A 22,045-nucleotide genomic window follows, 5' to 3' on the forward strand; every position below is an offset into this window, starting at 1 on the left:
ACATAATCCTCTAAAAATATTTTTAAAAGATTTGTTAAATAACATTCAAAGGCTTCTTGCCTTTTATTGCTAAATGATGATTTTCAGCAAACGTAGGTACATTCTGATTTCTTGCCTAAAACTTGGGCTAAATGTTGAATAGGAAATAGACCTGTGTTCAGAGAGGACAAATTAAGAATATGAGTGGGAAGCAGTCTCAAAATATCTTGAAAAATGAAATGAAATGAAATGAAATGAAAGATGCTATGGAGACAAGGAGAATCAGAAATTAGAAGGGGAAAAAAGAAGTAACCCTGTGAGACCTTTGAGGTCTTGTGGCAGATTAATATGTGTTTGGTGCTTTTGCAGTCTGCCAATTTCCTATTTTCTAGCTATAATTAAAAGCATCCTGAAACAAGTCAGGAAATGCAGTGAATCGGATGGTCACCAAGGGACTGAAATAGGAGAATTATTATACTTGTGTTATACAGTTTATACTTGTCTAAAATCAATTTTGTCATCCTTCATTCTTTACAGAATAACAGTTGGAAGGGAATGTTGAGGTCTTCTAGTCCAATCCCATGCTCATGTAGGAAACCCTGTACCATTTCAGACAAATCTACTTTATTCATTTATGTTGTTCTTTGTTCTCCGTCTATATTTTAAAAGAATTCTAGCTGCATTTTAAATATATCAATATTTATTTCCTAAATGTTCCCAAATATTTAGTTAATTGAAACAACTGATACTGGATTTTTTTACCCTTTCTACCAGGGAGGGGAAAAGGGTTGAAATATCAGGAGTGTTCAGTCAAGCTCTCCCGTCAACTCCCAGGACAACTCTGACAGAAAAGACAAAAAAATGACTTGTGGGAGAGAAAGGATAGCAGTGATTGAAATGATTTTAGTCTGAAAGTACAATAGTTTTGATGTTAGGAATTGTTAAACAATAAGAAAGAAAATAGAAAGAAACAATAGAAAGAAAACAGACTCAAAAAAGAAGCCGGGCTCACAAAGCTAAGATATAGTCACACAATTATGGAACAACAGAAAAAAAATTATTAAATTAGATGATTAATCCTGTAGTGTTCTACTATATTGCTATAAAAACTACAGTGAGATTATTGTAATATAACCCTTTATTCCTTCCCTTTATTATTTAGTTTTCTTGTTTCTGTTGGCTTATTTGGGGATGTTTAATTTTTGGCTTTATTCAGTTTTATTTTTACACAATGGGGACTTGGCAGAATAACTTGTCATTTCATTATGACTGCTAATTTAAAGAAAGAGTTAAGTATTTATGATAAAGTAACTATGATTTTAAGATTGGGCAATGCTATTGTAATGGAGGTGGGAACATCATAACCAGTGATGGGATTCAAGTAATTTAACAACTGGTTCTCTGCCCTAATGATTTCTTCCAACAACCAGTTTGCCAATCTGCTCAGTTAACAACAGGTTCTCCCAAAGTGGTGCAAACTGGCTGAATCCCACCACTGATTATAACCATCAAAATGTTGCCTAGATTCCATTATTTTTAGGTAGCATAGCCAGGGTATTAATTTACAGGTGGTCCTTAACTTACGACCATAATTGAGCTCAAAATTTATCTTGCTATCCTGTTTCCCCCAAAATAAGACATCCCCTGATAATAAGCCCAATCGGGCTTTTGAGCGCATGGCAATAAGGCCAAACACTTATTTCAGGGTTCAGAAAAATATAAGACAGGGTCTTATTTTCAGTGAAACACTGTAAATGGGGCATTTATTAAGTGAGTTTTTCTCCACATTTCTTGCAAGTGAATCACTGCACACTTCACTTTCTTGTTAAGTGAATCACTGCACATGTTAGATTAGTAACACGGTTGTTAAATGAATCTGGCTTCCCCATTGATTTTGCTTGTGAGAAGGTTGCAAAAACCTTCACAGTGATCACATAACCCCGGTTACACTGCAACCATCCTAAATATGAACCAGTTACCAAACATCTGAATTTTGTATCACATGACCAGAGGAATGCGTAATGGTTGTAAGTGTGAAAAATGGTCATAAGTCACTTTTTCGTTGAGCAGGTCACTTTGAATGGTCACTAAATGAACTGTTCTAAATTGAGGAGTACCTCCTATATATCCAAATGCAGCTTGTCTTAGCTATGCATTGCAATTTAGATATTGTACGCTTTCAGTGGTCAAAATATGTCACATGCATTAGCTCAATAATTTCCCTAAGTCTAATTTTCAAGTCAATGCTGTTGATATATCTGAAATTGCAGTGGTCAAATCAGTGCCCTCTTGAATCAGTTTAGGAATGCAAATGGAAACCCTCTCAGTCAATGTGGTGAGGGCTAATGGTAAAAGCTGGCATTTTGATTGTGTCCTTTAATGGACAACAAGAGGACAAGTTCAAACCACACTCATTTCTTCCATAAGTAGACGCACTAAAAAAAAAAAAAAAAAGAACTGGATGGTTTCAGTTTGTTAAAAGCATTGCAAGGAATGAAGGGGCAAGTTTCAAAGGAGGAAAGATCATTCCTAAAAATTGGGATAATTGGGGAGTTTTCCCCCAATGGCAGAGCTTTATCTTATGGTATTTCAGAACAAGGATAATTTAAGGCTATGTTAATGGACTGAGTTTTTATTTTTTTAAATGCTATTTTTTCCCCCATAGCCTTGCTTCTCAAACTGCAAAAACAGGTCATTTTCTGGATGGAAAAATGTTCTTGTTAATTTACGCACAGTTTTGATAGTAATATATTAATCATCAACCCTCTCTTTTTCTAGCTTTCTCTTGATTGAAGCGTGACATAAAATGCTACAGCAGCCTGGCTTTTCAAAATGGTTAGCGATAAGCATTGCAGTTTCAGTTGCCTTCATAGATTGCTTGGCCCAGAATGATGATGGTAAGTGTTTGCTTATTTTTCCCCCCCTGTTACTACACAGTTTTATTTAAGTCCCATGAGAGAGAGAGAGAAAAAAAAGAAAGAAATGATTAGAACAAGCATATCAAATACATTGCAAGTTTCTTTTGCATATCTTAAGAGGATTTCACTTTATGTTTGCTATGCAAATTGCTCCGTGAAAACATTCTCAGCCTCCAATGGCCACAGAGTTAGTACAGAGCCAATAAAAAGCATAGCAGTTCTTTACCGCAGTGGTCCCCAACCTTTCTGGTCTTGTGTGGACTGGTGGTGGTGGGGAGAGAGGAAATGGTTCTGTGCAAACATTTGCACGGACAGCGGGCACTTGCACATGCACATGGAGCTCCATTTATATGAGCGGCAGACGTGCCCGCCTCTCATACAAATGGAGTTTCATGCATGCCCACAAGTGCCCCCTGCTTGTGCAAATTGAGGAGTGCAATTTGGTGCGGCTTGCGTGGTCCACTTCTGAATGGGCCTGTGTCTTGGGGGTTGGGTACCCCTGCTTTACAGTGCATAAGTCCGTAGTTTTTATCTGGAATGTAATAGAGATAATCTATTATCGTCTGTTTGTTTGTCTTAGTATTATTTTTTGCCACTTTTGACAGAAGTGTAAATTAAGATTCCATGTGCTGGCATTCAGTGAACATAGGGAGGCATTGATTTTCTGTACAATTGGGATTTATTTGCAAGCCAATACAATTGTTCTAAAATATCTAAAAAGAGTTAGAGGAAATAGAGTGAGAGTAAATAGTGCAGCATACTGCTCAAACTATACAAACTGTACATTTAGCTGTGGTCAAGGAAATAAAATCAGATTGATCCCATAATAACCAGATTAAACAAGTAAGGATGACCAAGATATTTACTAAAAATAGAGATGATAATTCCTGGTGAGCAGCTGTAGAGGGGGGCGGCAATTCAGAATAATGTGTCCCAACATTTTAATTATTCCTTCACTGCATGGACCCAGTCTCTGTTCAAAGGGGATCTTTTGGAATCTCCTTGCATTAACAACTGTTGGAAGGACTGAATCTTTTTTATTATTATTTTTTATTTATTTTTTGTCACAACAGTATACACAAACAAATGTCGTAGATAAAACAGCATATCTTGAAGAATATATATATATATATATATATATATAAAATTAAAATTATGCATCAACTATATTAATTGGATATAATGAAGGGAACAATAGGACAGGAACGGTAGGCACATTTGTGCTCTTATGCATGCCCCTTATAGTCCTCTCAGGAATTGGGTGAGGTCAATAGTAGACAGCTTTTGGTTGAAGATTTTGGGATTTTGAGTAGAGACTATGGAGTCAGGTAATGAGTTCCAAGCATTAACAACTCTGTTACAGAAGTCATATTTTCTGCAATCAAGTTTGAAGCGGTTGACATTTAGCTTGAATCTATTTTTTGCTCTTGTAATATTGCGATTGAAGCTGAAGTAGTCTTTTATAGGAAGGATATTGCAAAGATGATTTTGTGTGTTAAACACAGGTCATGTCGAAGTCGATGGAGTTGTAAGTTTTCTAATCCCAGGATTTCAAGTCTGTTGGTATAAGGTATTTTGTTGTTTTCGGAGGAGTGAAGAACTCTTCTAGTAAAATATTTCTGGGCTCGTTCTATTGTGTTTATGTGAATAGGTCTGGCAAATGTTTTGTATGCTCTAGTTAGTAGTGTAGAGTTTTTTGAAAAGAAGCTGCGTAAAATTAGGTTTACAACTCTTAGAGCTTTTTTTGCTTTGTAATTGCAGTGGGCTTTGGCATTTAGGTCATTTGATATGAGAACTCCAAGATCTTTGACAGGGTGGGGGTTGTCAGTTAGGTAATGTCCATCAAGTTTGTACTTGATGTTGGGGTTCTTTTTTCCAATATGTAAGACTGAGCATTTGCTGGTTGAGATTTGGAGTTGCTAAGTTTTAGACCAATCAGAAATTAAGTCGAGGTCTTCTTGAAGGGTAGAAGTATTATTAGTGGTATTAAATAGTTTGACATTGTCAGCAAAGAGAACACAATAACTTGAGATTAAGTCACAGAGATCATTTATGTATAGTATGAAGAGTGTTGGTCCAAGAACACTACCTTGGGGAACGCCACTTTTGACAGGAACAGGATTTGATATAGCGTTGCCAATTTTGACCACTTGTTGTCTGTTTGATAGGAAGGCATTTATCCAATTGTGAAGAGGTCCCGAAATGCCGTAGGATTTTAGTTTGAGGAGTAGTTTATCATGTACTACTGAATCAAAAGCTTTGCAGAAGTCTATGTAGATTGCATCTATTGCTTTTCCTTGATCAAGGTTGGTAGTCTAATTAAACAAGGTAAAGCCCTTTTAAATTTGGGGTTTTTTAGGCAGCTATGATATCTAGGTTGTTGGAGAAGTTGTGCAGAATGGTTGAAGAAGGTGTTTCTCGGTCGAACGAAAAAAAAACTGATTGCAACTCTAGATCAGTGGGCTGCTGTTTGAAATGACCTAGTGTGCATTCCTGCCCATCAAACCGTCAAGTTGCATTTAAGCATATCCTGCCTGGCACCAGAAAGACTGAAAGCTGTTGATCACAATTAAAGGGATCGAGTTGGCTGGAAAAAGGAAAATGGGAAAAGATTAAAATCCGGAAGTTTTGATTTTAAGTAGGCACACTTCATAACAAAGGAACATGTTCAAGATGCTTGAAAATATAGTTCTCAAAAACTTGGATTGAACTCTTTCCAAAGGAAGCAATAATCTTTAGACACATATCCCCACCTTGTCTTCACCTAACTATTATTTGGAATATTCCTATTGCTAAGAATAATGATTTCCAAATGGTAGTTAGCTTCTTCAAAACCACACAGCATGAAACAATACATGTTGTCTTCCTTGCTTAATTCTTTCTACCTCTATGAAATGTGGCAGAAAGAATTTGGCATACAATGATCTCTTCCTAGAACAGATGTATATGGAGATTGCACTGCACTCTTAATAGCAATAGGTAACAGCATCCACTTTTTAATCAGCATACCAGAAGTTGTGTTGTGAATGGTGCAGTGGCCTAGGAAGTTGAGCTCTCGCCTCACAATCAGGAGGCTGTAAGTTCGATCCTAGGTAGAGGCATATATTTCTCTCTCTGGGCACGATGAGAATATATCTGACAAATATAACTCTGCATTGGCAATAGAAAGGTCATCCGGCCAGTCCCATTCAGTCCCATTCAGTTACCCAGACTGCTCTGCAAGGGATTATGGGGTCAATAAAAGAAGATGATAATATCAGAAGTTATGGCCCAGCACCAGTTCTCTCCCATCTGTTATCTGGCTGGCTTACTGGCTTACTTCACCAGGTATAAACATATCATCTAAAGGGCCATGATTCATTTAGTGTGAGGAGCGAATGTCATAGCCTTCCTAAATCAGTGGTTCTCTGGTACTTATCTGTAAGGTAAGGAGCAACTACCTGGCTAACCAATCTATATTCATAAGAAACTTTGCTTCCTTAGATTACTTCCTTTCGTTCAGATTGATAGCTGCATTTACCAGAGCTTTACATGGTCATCAATTGATGGATCTAAAAGTCCTGTCTTGAAATGGAGTATTCAGGTGTTCGTGTGTCAAATGCTTGTATAGCACTTCAGGGCTAATGTCCACTCTAATTGTGTATAGCCACTACCGTGCTTCAATGTTGATTTTATAGTGACATTAATGGTAGCAAGAGGTATTTGGTTTTTTTATACGAGTGAAAGTAATTCTCCTCACTGACAGAATTTTCTCTCAGGGGACAAGAAGAAATATATATTTTGATCCGGCCTTCTACAGAAAGACTGAACTCTTTCTGGTCCACACTCAGTGATATTTCACAGTACATCCAACAACATTTTGGTGGGTTTTGGTATGGTTCTCCCTTTAATATCCATAGAAGAGTGTGGCATATTGAGATTGAAGGAAATATTGATATATAGAGGTTTTTTTTAGTATCGCTGGGGAAATAGATTAACTTGAAATGTATACATTATTTTTTATAATAAAAATACCTTCACATTCAGGAACTCACATTTACTGTTCGGTAGTTCAAAATTGATCAAAAAGGAAATTTGCTAAAAAGAAACCTGATTATAACCAATTATTTTGCCTTTTCATCTACTTGACATATAGATGTATATATGTAGGTCTTGGCCTATTCGGGTCTTTTCCCGTGTAAGGTTGAAAGTATCTTGGCGATGTTTCGACGAGGTCTCGCTCATCATCTTCAGGCTGGTGCTTTGCTCACACAAGCATGAGCTTTGCTCGCACAAGCACGAATACGAAAGCACCAGCCTGAAGATGATGAGACCTCATCGAAACATCGCCAGGATACTTTCAACCTTACACGGGAAAAGACCCAAATATGCCAAGACCTACATACCTATACCCGTGAAAACCTACGAAAACACACACACACACACCTGTTTTCCCCAAAATAAGACATCCCCGATAATAAGCCCAATTGAGTTTTTGAGTGCATGGCAATAAGGCCAAGCACTTATTTCAGGGTTCAAAAAATATAAGGCAGGTTCTTATTTTTGTGTAAACATGGTGTGTATGTATGTATGTGTATGTATGTATGTATGTATGTGTATATATATATCCCACCTTTGTTACTTTTATAAATAACTCAAGATTATTTATAATACATAATATTTCTCCTTTCTCCTATTTTCCCCACAACAATCCTGTGATGCAGACTGGGCTGAGAGAGAATAACTGGCCCGAAGTTACCCAAAGTTACCCAGCTGCCTTTCTTTCCTCAGGCAGACTAGAACTCTCAGTCTCCTCACTTCTAGTTTATGGCCTTCTTAAGCACTAGACCAAACTGGCTCTCTCTCACACACATATCTTAATAAAAACATTCAGTTTTAATTATCTTCTAATATTTTCTGGCTTTCCTTTTGTGACTTGCTGTATTTACCATTAAAATTTCATGTTATTAGCAATTATTTTAATCAAAACAGTTCTTGATGGAAGCTTGCAAGTTTTAGGAACTATGGTTGTAGAATGTGATTGTTATAGTATAGTACAGAACAGTGGTGGGATTCAAAAATTTTTACTACTGGTTCTGTGGGCATGGCTTGGTGGATGTGGCATGGTGGGCGTGGCAGGGGAAGGATACTGTAAAATCTCCATTCCCTCCCCACTTCAGGGGAAGGATACTATAAAATCCCCATTTCCTCCCAATCAGCTGGGACTTGGGAGGCAGAGAATAGATCGGGTGGGGCCAGTCAGAGGTATTTACCGGTTCTCCGAACTACTCAAAATTTCCACTACCGGTTTTCCAGAACTGGTCAGAACCTGCTGAATACCACCTCTGATACAGAAACCTAAAATTGCAGTGATGATGTTCCCACTTATTTTTCTTTCAGGAACCATAACAATCATTTTCAACATGAAAAATGTAGTGAAGTAACAGAATTCTTCCTCAGTTTAGAATGGCTGGTGCATCCACACATGAATAAACTGACTGGCCAAATATATTTTAACGTGGTGTGTTAAAATAAAATAGATGTCGATTTTAAGGTCTGTGTCCTGAAATGTTCTAGAGTCCTGTGACTCTAGAAAGAGTGCAGAGAAGAGTGACGAAGATGATTAGGGGACTGGAGGCTAAAACATATGAAGAATGGTTGCAGGAACTTGGTATGCCTAGTTTAATGAAAAGAAGGACTAGGGGAGACATGATAGCAGTGTTCCAATATCTCAGGGGGTGCCACAAAGAAGAGGGAGTCAAACTATTCTCCAAAGCACCTGAGGGTAGAACAAGAAGCAATGGGTGGAAACTAACCAAGGAGAGAAACAACCTAGAACTAAGGAGAAATTTCCTGACAGTTAGAACAATTAATCAGTGGAACAACTTGCCTGCAGAAGTTGTGAATGCTCCAACACTGGAAATTTTTAAGAAAATGTTGGATAGCCATTTGTCTGAAATGGTGTAGGTTTCCTGGCTGGACTAGAAGACCTCCAAGGTCCCTTCCAACTCTGATATTATTATTATTATTATTATTATTATTATTATTATTATTATTATTATTATTATTATTATTAAATGTGCTGTTGAGAATAGTTTTAGGAGGAGGAAAATAATCCTAAGTAAGTAAAGAGATTTTAAAATTATAAGAAAATAAGGAAAATACATCCTTGATTTTGGGGTTATTACACATATCTAAGGAAAGAAGGCTTAGCTGATTAATGAATAAATTACTAGATTCTTAGCTGCCAAATCTACCATAAGTCAGCCATGGCAACTTAGACAATTTAAGCATCAAAAATGGTATTTAAAAGTATGGCCTACAATTACGGTTGAAAGCAATCACAGCTACAATTCTAATTATAAATCCATAGAGGATAGAATCACAGTTTTATCAAATCTGCTATGACTATATACTATAAAATAACAAGGTGTGCTAATATTGTGCTATCTAAATATTTCAAATGTTGTGAATTTCATGCTATTGGAGTAAAGTGAAATAATATTAGGAACACTTCAAGATTAAACACTGTAATTGGAATCTCCAGAATTTCTGAGACCTCAGGAGTTGGTATTCCTCTTTAGAATTCAGAGTTGGGAGGAAATATTTGAACTCTTTTTTTCTCTTCTTTTTTACTAGCCTAAAATGGGGAAAGAGTGAGAGTTGACTGAGGAATTCTGGGACTTGAAGTCCACACATCTTAAAGTTGCTAAGGTTGAGAAACACTGCTCTACACAATGGTTGTCCTAAGTTTTAGTTCACATTACTTCTGTGTCATGAATTTTATTAAGAACAGACTGGATTCTTAATGTGGGACATTCTGTGCATCTTGAATTTTTAAATTGTTCTCCTTTCCTTTCCTTCAAATCCAATGAAATTTTGCTGACCCTGATTAAACTGAAAGGAGCTTTTGTCCATTTGCTTTAAAAAAGTGCTGATATGAGACCAACAAATCTCTCATTCCATTTAATGAGGTTGTTTGTAAAGTTTATTTGTGGCACCAGAATTAATACATACCCCATCTTACGATGGCGAAATTACAATCTGGGGAGTTCTTTCTGATTTAATTTAGCAATTTATTCACCATCTTCTTTTCCCTTGCTACAACAATTCATACTCACACATTTTAGCTGGGCCAGTTTACTTTATTTCCTGTTTCTCAGACAATTAGTTTGCAAATAACCCTAAACTGTTGCAATGGAGACACCACTTGTTTTTCTGTTGGATTTTGCAAGCCAAAACTTCTGTAATTCTTTCTTTCTCAGAGTTAAGCAAATTAAAGTGTTGTAGGTAATTAGTTTTAAACAAAGATCTGCCTGTCTCTCTTTTCCAGTAGACAACCTGAAACATCCTGATTTTGAAGTAGAAAATTTAGGAACAGCAAATAACGAGTTGTTTTCTGCTTCTCATTGACATGTAGATCCTTGTAGGTCCTTACCTTGCCTTATCTTTTTACAGAACCTCCACTTTTTGAATTATGAATAATTTATCATACAGATCTAAAACAGCTTTCTAAATATATTTGGCTTGATCTGGGTCTTGTGGATGCAAATGAATAGAATCTTTAATTAGCAGATAATTCTGGTTCTGCTGGGATTTAAGCAGTATTTCTCAAACTCAGCAACTTTAAGTTGTGTGGACATCAACTTGCAGAATTTCCCAGCTTCTGGCATTCTGTTGGGAATTCTGGGAGTTGAGGTCCACACATTTTAAAGTTGTTGAAGTTGAGAAATATTGATTTGAGTATTCAATTTCTATTGTCCTTCCCTGGTTCTTAGGTCATACATCAATTCTTAGATCATCCCTCAAAAGTTCTGAAGCATTTTGATCTTGAAAGACCAAACATAAAATTGTAATCTTTCCAACATTCCTGTGGACTGAAATTTTTCTCTTCCCATTCGGAATATGCTTTATGTCAAGTCCTATGGATCAAGAAGGATGTGCAGAACTACTTCGGAGCAGTTTTCTTTATTGTTCCTCATCTATAGGTAGAAATCTTGCCAAACTACTTTCAACTACTTCCATCAAATCTATACTCTAAGAATTGCTAGGAAGCAGCCATTTTAATTCTTCCCAACCTCACTACCTAAACTTTGCTGGCTTTTGGCCCTCTGGAATCTAGCCTCTGCCTCCTGGGAATCCAGACTACATTCCACTACACTTTCTTTCCTAATCTTTGATTTATAGCCTAAACTTTCTCAGTATTTCATAGAATATGTTATGGGCCCATAATCTTCTTAAAGAAAGATATTTTTGGGATACTCGGAACTAGAGCAAGACTTGATAAAGCAGCCCTTTATAATTTTAACACATAGAGTATAATATAGGTAGTAAAGCTTCTGCCTTTTAATACAATTTGTTGGTCAGACAGAAAAGGTGCTACCAGATTCCCAATCCTTGCTACCGTAGATCAACACAATTTACAATGCAGATAGGCAAAAAAACTGAGCTTCTGCCTGAACAGCATTCTTTTAGAAGAAACTCCAAAGAGCAAAAGTTCTTGTGAAAACAAAGCAGTCAGAGTGAATCCTGGATACTCCAGCCACTTGCGCAATTTACTAATAGACCTTTTTTTTCCTCTTTCCCACCGTTTGCCTGCCTTCTGACTATGTAGAAATCATGGCAAGAAAACAGACATATCAATCTGCAGATTACCTTAGGAGGGCAAATGTAACAAAAAAATGTTAAAAAGTTGCAATATTTAGTAGTTACTTACCAAGCACATCTAAATTATATTAAAGTAACCAATGATTATATTGAAATAAAGTAAATTATGTTAAAGTAAAGTATTTACAATCCCCAATGCATGTCACAGCTTTTGAGTATCCCGTAATGTTGGGAAATTGAAAGTTGAAAAATTTGACATATCCTAAAGGTAAAGGTTCCCCTTGCACATATGTGCTAGTCATCCTGACTCTAGGGGGCGATGCTCATCTTCATTTCAAAAGTCCCTTATTGACACATCCTAAGAGGCAGCAAAAAGATCCATAAAAACCTATGTTGTTGTTGCTGTCCAAAGGACATGTAGATTTTTGCAGGCTACATGAAAAGTTTGCCTTGAAGTCCAGCAGTTCCATTTTGCTCCTAACCCTAATTATAGACTAGATTTGGAAATTTATTCCAGAAGAGAACAACTTGTTGTCTTCTTACCAAAACATATTGGTAAGAAAATTAGAGTTTTAGCTTCAGGTTGTATACCTAAAGATCACAAGAATCAAGATGTCTGTACTTTTTTTTTAAAAAAAATAAATATTTATTGAATTTCCAGAAGTTAAAATACACAATACAAAAAAAAACCCCACAATACACTAAATAAAGAAAACAATAAAACACACAAAGACAAATGTGTCAAAATTACATTACTCATAACAGCATTTCCTACATCAGTATCCCTTATCCATAAAACTTAAGAGAGATTTTTGTCATGAGGCTGAATTCTGAATAGAGGTTAAAATAATTTAAATAAGAATGTTGGTTTATAGAGATACTTAGAAGTAGAATCTGTATATAGATATTAAATAGGATAAAAGATGGCTGTACTTTTTATAGCCTCCAAATTTATTTCTTCATTCTTTTCTGTACTGGTACAATCTAAAATGTTCCAATCTGTGGTAACTAGCAGCAGTAATAAAACATTATCTTAAAAAAAAATTGGATCTCACCTGCCTTTCATCGGAATCTTCACAACAACCAGCCCAATACACAGGGTTGTGGAGAAAATAGGAGAAGGAAGGTGTGTTGGATATGTTCTCTGCCTTGAATTGTTCATAGAAATAATAAAGGTGTGATACAAATAAATAAGATAATAACAATCTCTGAATTATTACAGTGTGGGAAATAAAGCAAGTGGTTAGATCTTTCTATTCATCTTACTGTTTGTAAAATATTTTGATGAATAAGATAAAGCACAAAAGACTAGAAGGAAAACAAGATCATATCACCACGAATATATACATTTGTAAATTTGCTAGAGGCATAAAGACAGGATAATCTCCATACAAAATAGCAGATGACCTGCAATAGTCAATGCACCACAGTTAGACACCTGCACATTGCAAGCAACCAATCAAAATAGAAACAGCATCATTCCACGTAACCAATTAAACATCATCTCCCAGGAAACCCACAAGTGTCAACCAACCCGCCACTAAGTCCAAATCTTGAAGAAACCACAAGTTTCTGAAAGGCAACCCACAGATCTGTATTGCTGAGGAAGGCTTGCTGGGCTGTGGGATGAAATGACTGCAAAAAAATCTGATCGATACTTTGGAAAAATCTGACTTCGTAGGCCAGTTTGAAGCATTCAGACAATCATCTGTGTTTCTTCTGAGAACACTAAGAAACAGAATAGAATAGAATAGAATAGAATAGAATAGAATAGAATAGAATAGAATAGAGTAGAGTAGAGTAGAGTAGAGTAGAGTAGAGTAGAGTAGAGTAGAGTAGAGTAGAGTAGAATAGAATAGAATAGAATAGAATAGAATAGAATAGAATAGAATAGAATAGAATTTTTATTGGCCAACTTGATTGGACACACAAGGAATTTGTCTTGGTGCATATGCTCTCAATGTACATAAAAGAAAAGATACCTTCATCAAGGTACAACATTTACAACAATAATGCTGGTCATAGGTTACAAATTTAACACTTAATGATACAACACTTAATGATAATCATAGCGTACAAATAAGCAATCAGGAATAATCAATATCAATATCAATCATAAGGATTATCAGCAACAAAGTTACAGTCATACAGTGGGAAGAGATGGGTGATGGGAACAATGAGTGATGGGTGGGGCACACTGTGAGTTCTTTTTCCAGCTAACTAGTCGAATAGCTTAAAAATTGGAAAACAATTTCTTATTCCCTGAGTTTCTATATCTGCTGGTTTAAAATAAAAAAAATATCCTTATTCTCACCCTACGCAACAGAGAACAAAATGAATTGCTCCCCCCACTCTCTCTCCCTACCCCTCCCTCCCTCCCTCCCTCTCTCCATCCTTATTTTCAATGCATGCGGCATGCATTCATCTGGCTATTTGCAAACTAATATTATTATTATGCCGTACTTTAGTTTTGAAGAAAAAAAGGTACTTTGGAATTTGCATAGGCACACACGTAGCACCTGTCAGCAGCTCTTTAAATTAAAAGTGTCTTTTCCAGGAATTTGTTACTACAGTGTTTCCACAAATTCTGAAACTCTGCTTTTCCTTCAAATGTGAAACACTGAAAAGCAGCCACAACTCAATAAACAAAGAACTTGTTGTTTTTTTTGCAGAGAAAGTCAATTTGCTGCAAAGCTTCCATTTGTTTATGTTAAAAAGCAGGAAAGACATTTTTTCCCCCCAATAAGGTACTTTTTACAATAGAGCTATGCTTTTAACAACTCTTGTAATCTAGCCTAATGTTTCACACACAAAAAATATATCTCAAAATAAGGGAGAATAGGGTAGGCTGAGTTGAGTGCCTGAGTAAATTAAATAAATGTTGAGTTGACAGTGCACAATCAACGGAGGTATTTAGATTGGAAGAAATTAGGATGATTTGCGAAAATCTACTAAGATTTTTTTTAAAGTTTTTAGTAGTTTACCAAAGTATAAAATATAAAGAAAAAAAATGTAGAAAACTAAGAAAAGAGGAAGGAAAAAAGAGATATAGTTAAAGGAAGAAAAGGAAAGGAAAAAGGCACCAACTTCCAACTCTCTTTAGCACAATAGAAGATAACAACATTACAACCACAACTTTTTACTTTTATACAACAGTAGTAGTAATTGTTACTATAGCAATTAGTCTATCAAGTTAACAAAAACAAAATCAAAGTTTCATCTTTTTTTTTTTTTCCCATTGCAAGCACAAAATCCGAAAGCAATTTCAGAGTAGAGACAAAGTTATATGTATCCTCCTCTTTGGGTAAAAGAATCAGTTTAACCATCTCTGCTTCTCTTTGCTGTGGGAATAATATATCATTCTTTTTTTTTTAATCAAATGTTTTCATTTGATTCCCAATTAATAGTTCTCCAACCTAATTCAAAATCAACACCATACCAATTAAAAAAAAAACCCCAGCAACATATAGATGTAAATACAGCTAAAATGCTTCACTCAGATTTGCTTTTCTGAGGCTTCAGTATTAATGTATTAATTCATATTTGTTTACTATATTTAGCCAGTAATACCATATGACAAAAGATTTACTTTGCAAATACTTATCTGTTATGTCTAAATAACTATATTTTCCCCAGGAATGATTAATCAGTCAAACCTGGAATATTTTATGGTCTTTAATAGCTTTTGTTGATAGATCGAAGCTTAGTTTACCGATTATTCTTCACTGAAATGGCAAAGCTAACAAGTACATTATTTTGAAGAAGCTTTGAAAAAAAAAATTAATTATGCCACTAGGGCATTAAAGTGCCCGGTATTGATGGTGGTGTAAAAAATCATTTTTATTCCTTCTCTCTCTCTCTCTGCTACCCACAATCTCTCCCCTGCGCTGGAGTTTATAATTGTACTGTCTGTTGAAGGGTTCTAAGAAACTCAAAAGTCTTATAATAATTAAAGAATTTTGGCTGGGTTATTAAAATATATTTCCTCCATGGATTCTACATTCTTTTCCTCTGATTGCCTACATAATTTCTATGATTCTTAATTTTGGGTGGTTTGTTTCACATTGGGAAAGAGTGCTAATGTTAAATATGTACATCCACTCATAGAGCAAAAGTTTCAAGTAAGAAAAAAATCCAAGGAAATTGCTCCTTTGAGAGGCAGAAGGTAAATATTACAGTTCTGTCTTGCCTTGGTTATGTTATTTAAACATCTGGCTACTCAACAACTACAACTACAGTTCTTTAACTCAAAGAAATGTACTTGCTCCTGACTTCTGAATGGTTCAAAAGAGATTGTTATGCTCCTTTATTTTATTTTATTTTTTGTCTTTTACTGATTAGATGTTCTCAAATTTTCTGTATATTATTTCATTTTGCACTTATTTTTAGGAACATATGCTCTAGGCTTCATAAAACAGCTTTGATTATCTGGTTTAAGACTGGTTTAATCGATCAGGGTTCCCTAAGCACATAGGCAAAATCTTAAGAGTAGACAGCATACAAAAAAGCAATAAGAAGGAGAAAATTCTAAGATAACTATCCACGTCAAATTCCAATGAAAGTTCTTTGCAGTTACAAGTTCAGTGATGTTGTGACCCAGGTCCAAGTAGGTAGTGTTAGATGCAATCAGTTCAAAAACAAACAGATTTTATTAGAACAGCTGAGAATTAACTCATTCTCAGTGTAGTCCAAACTAAATCAAAACAAATTCTTCATAACACAATTCTTCAGTCTTAGCACCAACTTTGGTCTAATTAGACAAACTGCCAAAGGCTTTTCTTGGCAAAAGTTCAGAAGCAGAAGACGCCGACAAGAAATAAATGCAGCAAGACAAGGAGCAAGTCTATCAATGTTGTTTTCCGACAAAGAGCCCAAACGCCGTTGCTGGTCTTTTAAGCCTTATGGGAGGGGCCAATCATTTCTTGGCCCTACTCCCGAGTCGTCCTCTTTGCTTTAGCTGCTCTTGCCTTCTGGCAGCTCTTCTCATGAGTGCACTAGGAACAGGCTCCTCCTCCTTCCTCTGCCTTATAACTGTCCGCCTCTGGAGGCTCCTGAGTCTGCACATCATGCCCAGATGGTCCTGGCCCCATCTCTGCTTCCAACACAGAACCCTCATTGAGGCCTTCCCCAGCTTCCAGGACTGACCCGTGTTCTTCCTCAGCCTCATCACTGTCCAACTCTGCTGCCAGCTCTGCAGGCTGCTAGCGGACCACAACAGGGATTCCGTAGAGGTCTTTACAAACTTTCATTAGTCCCATTGCTTCCCATATCAGTAATATCTGACCATAACCAAGAAAATTGGGTTTATGGATTCCTTTCACATATTCTACCAGTCAATCTCTTCTTTTCTTTTCTTTTCTTTTCTTTTCTTTTCTTTTCTTTTCTTTTCTTTTCTTTCTTTCTTTCTTTCTTTCTTTTTTTTGCATAGAAAGTCCTTTTCCACCTCTCTGTCAAGGAATAACTCCTTATGTTCTTTTTCCTTATCTAAATAGGTCATTGTTGATGACCTATTGGGCACAACATTTATCCTTTGTCCCCAATCATTCTCATTTTTTTTTCTAAAACAGGTCAGAATAGGAGATATAAAACACTCCAAAAATAAAAGGGAAAACTCATTCTTTTCTATTTTCATTTCCTATTGTGAAAGTATTAGGACCTCTGAAGGTGCAGATTGATATCAGTTATGTTGGCATATGTTTGAGATACACTACTGAATGGGCCCTCAGTTCTCCTTTCTTGTCTTTAGATATGTAAGTGACCCCTGATTTATCAGTCGCTGGTAGCCTTGAGACTACATATTTTTCAAGTCATAGAAACTATATTTTAAGTACCAAGTCCTAGAGGACATTAATGAAAAAAAAGTTACCACCTTCATGAGTTTTATGAGCTTCTTGATTGTACTTAATGGTCTATAGCTCTTCACTACTTTATTTTGAACTAAATTTAATTTTTTACCTTTGTAAAGACAGCTCATTTATTAGCTTTAGGTCTATATAATTAGACACTTGCAATTGTCAAATTTTTGCTTGATGGAAATTATTTATTATTTGAGTGCCAAAAGTACATATTCTGGTTTCTCTTCGGGTCATATAAATTGCATCTTTTGCATTGGGGTAAAATTGTATTAGTTGAAGTAAAGATAAATCAGCTTTTGTGGGTATGTTTTCTCAGAAGTATGACAATACATTGATTTCTAGCTTTCCAGAGATGGGTTTCAGCAGGTTCTGACCAGTTCTGGAGAACCGGTAGCGGAAATTTTGAGTGTTTTGGAGAACCGGTAGTAAAAATTCTGACTGGCCCCGCCCCCATCTATTCTCTGCCTCCCAAGTCCCAGCTGATTGGGAGGAAATGGGGATTTTGCAGTAATTTTCCCCTGGATTGGGGAGGGAATGGAGATTTTACAGTATCCTTCCCCTGTCATGCCCACCTTGCCACACCCACAAAGCCACACCCACAGAACCGGTAGTAAAAAAAAATGAAACCTACCACTGATATAAGGCTAGAAAATTATATTTCCTCTGATCAAAGTTTTATTTACATGACTTTTTTTCCTGTTCTCTCTATGGATAGAAAGTTTAACCTATCGGTTCAGTTAGGACTGTTTTTAACCATAACATATAAACTGTATTAGATAACATAGGAAATCCATCTTCCATCTTTATATAAGAATGTATATATGTATGTATGAATAGGTATTAACTTCAATTCAATGGAAGAACATTTGCATTATTTTTCCAATTCTTTAGCTGATTTGAGATAAATTGACAATCTATTATAGAATCATAATCAAAGCATCCTTAAATCTAGGAATGTCTTCACATTTATTTATTTTTTATTTTATTTATTTGTCACAACAGTATATATAAGCATAAGCATGAAATAACTATACTATATAAAGCATATATATAATCATAAGTATGTAATAACTATATGAAATTGGGTACTGTCAAAGGGAACATTAGGACAGGAACGGTAGGCACGTTAGTGCTCTTATGCACGCCCCTTACAGTCCTCTTAGGAATGGGGTGAGGTCAATAATAGATAGTTTTTGATTAAAGCTTTGGGGATTTTGGGAAGAGACCACAGAGTCTGGTAGTGCATTCCAGGCATTAACAACTCTGTTGCTGAAGTCATATTTTCTGCAATCGAGATTGGAGCAGTTCACATTAAGCTTAAATCTATTGTGTGCTCATGCATTGTTGCGATTGAAGCTGAAGTAGACTTCAACTGGAAGGATGTTGTAACAGATGATTCTATGATTCTGTGAGGTTATGTCGAAGGCGGCGGACTTCTAAATTTTCTAATCCCAGGATTTCAAGTCTGGTGGTATAAGGTATTTTGTTGTAATCAGAGGAGTGGAGAACTCTTCTTGTAACATATCTCTGGACACGCTCCATTGTGTTAATGTCCGAAATGAGGTATGGGTTCCAGACAGGCGAGCTGTATTCAAGAATTGGTCTAGCAAATGTTTTATATGCTCTGGTTAGTAGTGTAGTGTTTCTGGAGAAGAAGCTACGCAATATTAAGTTTACAACTCTTAAAGCCTTTTTTGCAATGTAGTTGCAGTGGGCTTTGGCACTTAGATCATTTGATATGAAAATATCATTTGATATTTGATATGAAAATATCATTTGATATTTGATATGAAAATATCATTTGATATTTCAGAGCGAATACAATTTGTTCTCAAATTGGGGACACGCAATTGAATCTTAAAGTTTTGTTGCTAAGCAAGAGAATTGTTAAATGAGTTTTGCCCCATTTTACAACCTTGCTTGCCCCAGTTATTAAATGAATCCCTGCAGTTGTTAAGTGAGTAACATGGTTGTTAAGTGAATCTGGCTTCCCTATTGACTTTGCTTGTCGCAGGTAAACACATCACCCTGAAACACTGCAGCCATCATAAATTTCAGTTACCAAGTTTCCAAATGTTGATCATGTGACCAAAGGGGAGACAGCTGCAATAGTCATAAGTGTGAAAAACGATCATAAGTTATTTTTTTCAGTGCTGTTGTAACCTCAAACGGTCATTACATGAATCGTAAGTTGAGGACTACTACTACTTCTTTTTCTTTCTCCTCTTCCTCCTCCTCCTCTTCCTCCTCCTCCTCCTCCTCCTGCCATTTCTGCCATCGGACGTTGGTGATCCTATTTACAATCCTATGTTGTTGGTGAGGACTACTGTATCCTAATTTAATAATTAAGACACAAATATTTTTTCTCTTACTTAACAAATGGATCTTTTAAATTTCTTGTCAATTATGTATATCTTTTATAGAACATGGCAGGAATGTGTGGAACTGTTGAGTTTAGCCTATGTCAACTATTACAATAAGTAAATTAAATAATGGACATAATCAACAATTTATTGCATATAACTTTAATATATGGACTGGGTTCACACATCTAACTAAAACATGGTTTGTTTCATAACAGTTCATTCAATAAAGCATAATAGCTTCAGATGCTAAAGGCTGCTTTAAAACTGTAACCAGACACTTGTATTATGGCTATGTAAGGTTTTATGAATATAGTTGTATATTTTTTATGAATTTTTCCTAAGATACTCATGTTCACATTCTAGTTTCTCTACTATTTAAATATTGTATGCAACTATACCTAATGAACATTTTTCATCATCTCTGCTTGCATGCTTTTCCACAAATACATTACTTATTACATTTATATTCTGCCTTCTTTCCTTCAGATGTTTCATATGGCATACGTAGCATTTCCTCTTTTTTTGTTGTCTCCACAGTAGTTAGTCTTATGAGAAAAGTTAGACACAGAGAGAATAATTAGCCAAAATCATCCAACAAAGTTTCATGATGTCTCCTTAGTTTATATCTTAATTTTCACATCACAATGTATAAACTTTATTATTCTGAAACTGTGGAATACTTTAGGATGTTTTGGTTCTTGGATAAACTGCAACATGAGTAAAACTTATCACTTATAATTCCCTCAACACTGTCAAACTATTTACTAGATCTGCACTACTATTAATCTTCTCATCGTTCCCATCACCCATCTCCTTCCACTTATGACTGTAACTTTGTTGCTTGTATCCTTAGAATTTATACTGATATTGATTGTTTCCTGATTGTTTATTTGTAGTCTATGACTATCATTAAGTGCTGTATCATTAAGTGTTAAATTTGTACCCTATGACCATCATTAAGTGTTGTACCTTGATGAAGATATCTTTTCTTTTATGTACACTGAGAGCATATGCACCAAGACAAATTCCTTGTGTGTCCAATCACACTTGGCCAATAAAAAATTCTATTCTATTCTATTCTATTCTATTCTATTCTATTCTATTCTATTCTATTCTTAGAACCTGCTTGCTTGTTATCAGGGCTGTTAAAACAATTCATGAAATTGGTTGTGGAATTAAGACTTAGCTAACCTTTCATATTTAGCAAGCAAAATATATTCATCACTTAAATTCAGCCTTCCATTCTTTATAAGGTAGGTAAAATGAGGACCCAGATTGTTGGGGGCAATAAGTTGACTGTATATAATATACAAATGGATGAAGACTATTGCTTGACATAGTGTAAGCCGCCCTGAGTCTTCGGAGAAGAGCGGGATATAAATGCAAATAAAAAAAATTATAAAAGCTATATTACTATATATATATATATATATATATATATATATATATATATATATATATATATATATATATATATATATATATGCTATTGGCATTTGACTCTGTCCAGTGATGCAATTTGGAAAGTATATGTGGCCTTGAGAAACTATATTAATATTATCCTATAACATCTATTTTAATATATTTTTTTCCTGAAAGAAAAAAATTAAATGTTTTTGCTTGCATGTAATTTTTATCAATATTGTTTTTGCATTATTCAGGATATGCTGTTGCTTTTTAAATCTAAATAGATAGACATGTTTAAATACTTAAAAAGTCTGTGCTGACCAATTGGCCCCCATCTTCACCCATATTTTCAATAAATCACTAGAGATGTGCTATGTTCCTTCTTGCTTCAAACGCTCTACCATCATCCCAGTGCCGAAGAAGCCCACCATCAAGGAACTGAATGACTACAGACCAGTTGCTCTAACATCTGTAGTCGTGAAAACCTTTGAAAGGCTAGTGCTTTCCTACCTGAAAACCATCACGAATCCGCTCTTAGACCCCTTGCAATTTGCATACCGAGCAAATAGATCAACAGATGATGCTGTTAATATGGCTCTGCACTACATCCTACAACATCTTGAGTCTCCAAAGACCTATGCAAGGGTCCTTTTTGTAGACTTTAGTTCAGCATTCAATACCATCATTCCAGACATTCTTCTAACTAAGCTAAACCAGCTACAGGTACCGGAACAGACTTGTAAGTGGATCACAAGCTTCCTAACAAACAGGAAGCAGCAGGTGAAGCTAAGCAAGATCACATCAAATACCTGTACAATTAGCACAGGGGCCCCCAAGGCTGTGTGCTCTCCCCACTTCTCTTCTCTGTATACCAATGACTGCATCTCCAATGATCCATTTGTTAAGCTACTGAAGTTCGCAGATGACACAACAG

General features: G+C 35.7%; 1 protein-coding gene across 1 annotated transcript in view; it reads left to right on the forward strand.

Annotated features, from left to right (window-relative positions):
• Positions 1-2,785: 2,785 nt before the first annotated feature.
• The window catches only part of PCDH15 (protocadherin related 15), a 474,186-nt gene continuing 454,926 nt past the window's right edge, over positions 2,786-22,045 (forward strand). The window contains exon 1 of the mRNA XM_058188831.1: positions 2,786-2,876. Coding sequence (XP_058044814.1) covers positions 2,786-2,876 — 91 coding nt within the window. The remainder of the gene's footprint in view (positions 2,877-22,045) is intronic.

This window comes from Ahaetulla prasina, chromosome 6, assembly GCF_028640845.1.
Source record: "Ahaetulla prasina isolate Xishuangbanna chromosome 6, ASM2864084v1, whole genome shotgun sequence".
Classification (NCBI taxonomy): domain Eukaryota; kingdom Metazoa; phylum Chordata; class Lepidosauria; order Squamata; family Colubridae; genus Ahaetulla; species Ahaetulla prasina.